This window comes from Artemia sp. Qi Xiang Cuo, chromosome 16 (genome assembly GCF_049724085.1).
Source record: "Artemia sp. Qi Xiang Cuo chromosome 16, ASM4972408v1, whole genome shotgun sequence".
In the NCBI taxonomy this organism is placed as follows: Eukaryota; Metazoa; Arthropoda; class Branchiopoda; order Anostraca; family Artemiidae; genus Artemia; species Artemia sp. Qi Xiang Cuo.
The window spans coordinates 25,499,746-25,505,896 of NC_142809.1; the positions used below are offsets into that span (position 1 = coordinate 25,499,746).

The 6,151-nt window shown below is 33.2% G+C and overlaps 1 protein-coding gene across 1 annotated transcript; it reads left to right on the forward strand.

Moving 5' to 3' along the window:
* LOC148942713 (uncharacterized) lies at positions 1-621 on the forward strand. The gene has a single exon (XM_089102338.1). The coding sequence runs from the start codon at positions 1-3 to the stop codon at positions 619-621; it is 621 nt and encodes a 206-aa protein (XP_088958464.1).
* The last annotated feature ends 5,530 nt before the right edge of the window (positions 622-6,151 follow it).

A 6,151-nucleotide genomic window follows, 5' to 3' on the forward strand; every position in this document is an offset into this window, starting at 1 on the left:
ATGGATCGTTACAATATTACATCATTACTTGTAGCTGTGATTGCAAATCAAACAAATATCATTAGATATCTTTTAGAAAATGGAGCAAATCCAAGAGCAAAAAATGGTGATAAGATGATACCTTTATACTATGCTGTTAAAGATAGTCGACTGGATGTTTGTCGGCTACTAATCTCAAGTGGTGCTTGTTCATTTGCCTTACAGCCCTATGTTGAGAAGGGTGACTTGTCCTCAATAAAATTACTACTATCAGCTGGCCCAGATACATTAGATTATTATCAAAATCTTGTAAATTATACCAATATAAATCAGTACTTTAAATGTACACCTTTATATTTGGCAGTGATTAATAACAACGTGCCTATAATTGAATATATCTTAGAAAATGGAGCAGCCCCAGATTTAAGAGCTGAAAAAGAGTCAACAGCCTTACACTATGCTGCTAGTTATGGCACGCCTAATGTTTGCCAACTACTAGTCTCAAATGGTGCCACCGTAGATTTCTTAAATGGTGACCTTAATACACCTTTGCTTTTGGCTGTGACACAAAGTTATATAGATGTTATTAGCTTTCTTTTAGATAATGGAGCAAACCCAAATATAAACGATAAACGTGGCTAAAACGCTTTACATATTGCAGCCACAATGGGAGACCGTTTGTGGGTTATTATTCTCAAAAGATGCTACTATAGACACCTTAAATGCTTTCAAAAATACACCTTTAATACTCGCGGTAGTCAGAAATCATATAGCTGTGACTAAATATCTCTTAGAAAATGAGTCAGACCCAATGTGATGAATCAAAACAATATGAACGCCTTTGATTGTGCTGTAATTAAAGGACAACTAAATGTTTGCGAGGCAATTTTTTTAAACTGTGCAAAAATGAATTATAAGATTCCACAAACAGAGAAATCTTTAATCGTAGCTTTGTCCAATGGTATAATTCAGCGTAAAACAGCAATGCATGAAGCGAGTAAAAACATAATGTGTGTAAACTCCTGTAAATGTGAAATCTTCTTTTCAATAGTCGAAAGTATTTTAAAAAACAAGTTAAATTATAATTCCAATTTGAAGAAACACGTTCAAAGTAAATGTTTAATAATACTCAAGCAAGCAATACAAAACAAAAACCTTAAAATAGCACCAACCGAAAAATGGTTTAGAAGACTCTGTAGATTTGTCTTCAAAGACCCTGAAATTACACTCAAATCATTGTGCCGGGCCGCAATAGGAAAAGATTTAGATGATAAAAGAATATTCGACGATATTCAAAGCTTAGATAGTCCAGAATGCTTAAACAGTTACCCAATTTATGAGGAAGAGTTTAAACTCTTCTTAAGACTGCCTCAAGATAAGAAAGATAGGAAACCAGTAAAGCTGTGAGTGGGCATATGTCGAATCCGCCAATCCTTTGTTAATTTCAAAACGAAGCTTAAGGCCAGGTATTAACTGAAAATCTAGCTGATTAAGCTTGCTGCGATGCATAGATGGACAATTATTAATGCATCGCCTGCCCTTTCGTTTTGTCTATAATATATCGTAGCAGGACTAGTAAGGAACAAACTGCCTTGTCATTCGTTGATCCCGAGGGCACCCTTTAAATTACTTAAGGGACTGATAGAGTTCATCATAAATGGGATTACGCTAGTTTCATCGGATATAACTGATAACCTAGCATAGAACAAAACAAAGGCACACAGTAACTAAAAGTTAAGATAATAAAAATCATCTTTTGAATGGAAGTTAGATGCCTGACTTTTTGAGGTTCGTCTCTTACTATATCAAATAAGAAAAAGTCAAATGCCTTTTCCTGTATGGAAAATAAAATGGTGCAGGAAACTTGTATAGGAAACTGTACTGGTATGGGAAATTTATAAAGGAAACTACACTGGTATAGGAATCTTATAAATAAAACCATACTGGTATAGGATACGTAAAGGACTGATATAGCTCATCATAAATGGTGTTTGTCAATTATTATGATTAAACGCGACTCGCCTCAATGGTAACCGAAATCCGGGTTGCAGCGGTAGCTAACAATATGGGTTGCAGCGGTAGCTAGCATTTCGGGTTGCAGCGGTAGCTAGCAACCTAGGATGAGACGTTACATAAAGCATCGATATATTTCATCATAAATTTTGTCACTCAAGATGATCTCATGTAGTAGTTATTAATGAAATTTTTGTTTAATGCCTGACATTTTTGAAATTATCCGGGTTGCAACGGGAGCTAGCAACCTAGCAAAAGACGATCACGTACAATGTTTAGAAATATAAAAACCCATAACTCTCTCAGGCTCTTAGCTTTTGATGTGTAAGACTTTAATGAAACTTAAATATTTAAATTCAGCATAAGAATCAAATTCTGTTGATGTATCTATTAATATCAAAATTCCGTTTTTTAGAGTTTCGGTTACTATTGAGGCGATTCACTCTTACTATACAGTTTGTTACCACGAACTGTTTTATTCGCCTTTGCCCACCTTAAAGCTTATTTATCCTACAATTCTGCCGTCTGCAGCAGCTCATTACTGACATTACGACATTCGCCTTTGCCCACTCTATAGTTTGGTTACTCTATAATACTGTTGTCTGCAGCAGCTCATTGCTGACAATTTTAGTAAAAGCTAAGCACTAGAACTTATATTTATGATTGTTTAATGTGTATTTATTGTTTATAATGTATTGCGTAAAGTTTTTAGATATACCTTGTTTGTTAAATAGTTACTTTTCTTCACTACCACTTCAATAGCACCTATTTCAATACCACGCCCTCTTACCCCCCCCCCCCCCCAATAAAAATACTATAGCTACGCCCCTGCCTACTTCTGCTCTTACAATTTAAATGAATAAAAGGAGTGTAAGTGTATACGGGTTGTCAAAGATAGAGTCTTTGGGGAATGATATTAAGTTTTATTTTTTCAGGTCAACTTGAGGAGATATAAAATTAAATTAACAAATACTGTTTGTGTCAGAATTAAAAATTGTTAAAAATTTATCTCCAACATACAAATAGTAAGCCAAACTATGGATTCTTATAGAAAAAACCGAAAAGGTATTATTTTTTTTTCCATGAAATAGACTGTGTCAATAAAAGACGAACAGAAATTAATTTAAAAAGATTTTTCCAAAAAAAGTTTTTCTGAGATAAGTAAAGAGCTCCATTAAGCCGAAACGGAGCAGAAATAAAGTACAATAATCTTCCAAGAGTAAAAATAACACAAATCACTATCAATAAATAAATGAAACTCAAACAGATAGAAACTAAAATAAATAGCCGAGTCAAACTAAAAACAAGCAAAAATTGACATGAGTAGGCCTGATAATTCTCATGCTTTCTCAAGACCAGAAAACAATTTGCACACTACTGGAAAAAAAGATATGTTTTTTTTTTCCATGAAATAGACTGTGTCAATAAAAAACGAACAGAAATTAATTTAAAAAACTTTTTCCACAAAACAAGTTTTATAAATAAAATTAAAAAGTTCTATTAAGCCAAAAGAAGCAGACATAAAGTAAAATAATCTTCCAAGAGTAAAACTAACACAAATTACTATCAATAAATAAATGAAACTCAAAACGAACAGAAATTACAATAAATAGCCATGTCAAACTCAAGACGAGCAAAAATTAACATGGGTGGGGGTGATAATCCCCTTGCCTTCTCAAGACAAGAAAATAATTTACGCCTTACTGAAAACAAAATGTATTTTAAATGTTTTTATTTTTTACTTTAGTAAATAAAAAGTATTTAAACTTTGAAGAATAAAAATCATCATATGTAAATTAAACTAACAATCTACGATCATTTTTTTCCAGTAATGTGCAAATTGTTTTCTGGTCTTGAGAAGGCATGAGAATTATCAGGCCTAATCATGTTAACTTTTGCTCATTTTTCCTTTGACTTTGCTATTTATTGTAGTTTCTCTCTGTTTGAGTTTCATTTATTTATTGATAGTGATTTGTGTTCGTTTTATTCTTGGAATATTATTTTATTTTATTTCTGCTCAATTTCGGCTTAATAAAGCTCTTTAAGTATCTCAGAAAAACTGTTTTTGGAAAAAACTTTTAGAATTAATAGATATGAAATGGCTTCGTGTACCTAGAGATGACGACCTTTTTCAATATTATGTCATTTTAGCCTAAGATCTTTTTTAAAAAAGACCCAAGAAGCTCGATTACCGTTAAACTTACTTCTTGACTGCCTTGTTAAAAAAATTTGCTGATTTCTCAAATTATGGTGTGTATTTCATAAAAGGACATAGTTTTGAATTTCCGTTCAAAAATAGCAGATTTTGTTATTGAGTAAGTATTATCAAAAGCTGCACGCATGTTTTTTTCTAATTAATGAACCAGGAATAAAATTCAGTGTTTGCGTCTAAAATAAAATTATACCAACAAAATTACACTATTTCATAGCCGTTACGATTTTTTTCCTTCTACCAAATTTTTTTAGGCTAGGACACCATCTATACCTATTTCTACCATCCTGGGCATTAAAATCCCCTTAAAAATTGCCATATTTCTGCCTGGGATCCTGTCTATTTTTGTTGTAGCTGTAAGTAAAATTCATTTGAGTCACTACCATCTCCATCTGTCGGTTCTACAGGAGCATATACTATCATGGCGGATACACTGTAATTTTGGTCGTATAAAACCAGCATCTACTATTCTATTGTTAATGCCTTCCCAACCTAAGCAAGACTTATCAGCTTCCTTATTCATCATTACACACAGGAAAAATCCTTAGGCTTTTTCTTAGCAAAAACTAGTAAAAAATGAACTACGTTGTCATCACTGTAAACCAAGATACCGCTTAAAGTATATTTGATACAGCCTGACGGATCTCTTTTCTTGGTAGCTTTCATCACTGACTTGACCTGTCGCCTTTTTATCATAGCACTAACGTCACTGCAACTGACGTCAACATATAGTTCTAATATAACCTCATTTATATATGTAACCTACGATTATGATGCCATTCATCATCGTGTATACGAAGATGTAGTTTTTTGTCAAAAATGGATTTCCCTTTTAACATTATGTTTTGTTACTTATGAAAGCACGTAGATGTAGCAATTTTTTTCAAAAAAAAATTGCATTCTGTTACAAAAAACCTATACATATTACGATGTACGGAAGTAATTTTTAGAATCCATAACCTTTGCAATATAGAGCTCAGCCCAAAGATCCCGTGAGGGTGATAATTTTTTTTTTTTTGCTGTTATTTGTTATCATTAAAATTATTAATGAAATTTATCCCTTATATAAAATTGCAAATCCAACTACTTGATGAAAATTTCTTGTTTACTATTTTTTCGCCAGTATTACTTGGTTAAAACAATACTATAATTTACCGATATACCAGGAGTTTGTAAATCTTCTGTTTTAGAGCTATTAAAGAAAAAAACTGGCGATTACAGGCATCTCTACGTTGTTGTTGTTTTGTTTTTGTAAAGGCCTGCACTAAAAGTATCTTACAAGTGGTGGTGCCAATTCATGGAAATTTAAGGCGGGGGGTTGAGCTTATTTTTGAAATATAGGGGGAGGGATATTTTTTTTTCTCGATAAAATACGTCGTTAAGAAAGGGGTGGTACAAGTTGTATAACAAGTGGAGCAGAGATGGTGGTATTCCGATTTTACTATTAATATGATTTTTCCATAAACTGTCTCTTTGCACTGACCAGCTCCCCCTCCCCCTACAAAAAATGGCAGGTGCCCCAATTAATTCCTTGTGCTACAGGTCTTCGACTTCACGAGTAGCCTAGATTAGAATGCTTTTAGATTCATAGTTTTATTTTTTACCGCATGTTTTTTTTAAGGTTTTACTATATATTCATTTTATTTTCAGCTTAAGTCTTGAAAAGGGTAGAATTTGACAATGAGATAGATGTTGCCACAGAAATGATAACTTTTTCTATAAAGTGACATTCGAAACATCTAAAATGACACATTCGGAGGTCCTTTGTTGGCGCAGTGGGTTTGACCTTAGCTTGGTAATACAGAACCCCGGAGACCTTACTGTAGCAAGACATTGCAGGGCCCACATATGGACTTTAGTAGTCAAGAAGCGTCGTTAATCCAATTACTTCACTTTACTTAAGCATTCGAGAGCAGAAGGCCAGTAAAGCCGGTTAAACCTTGTTTG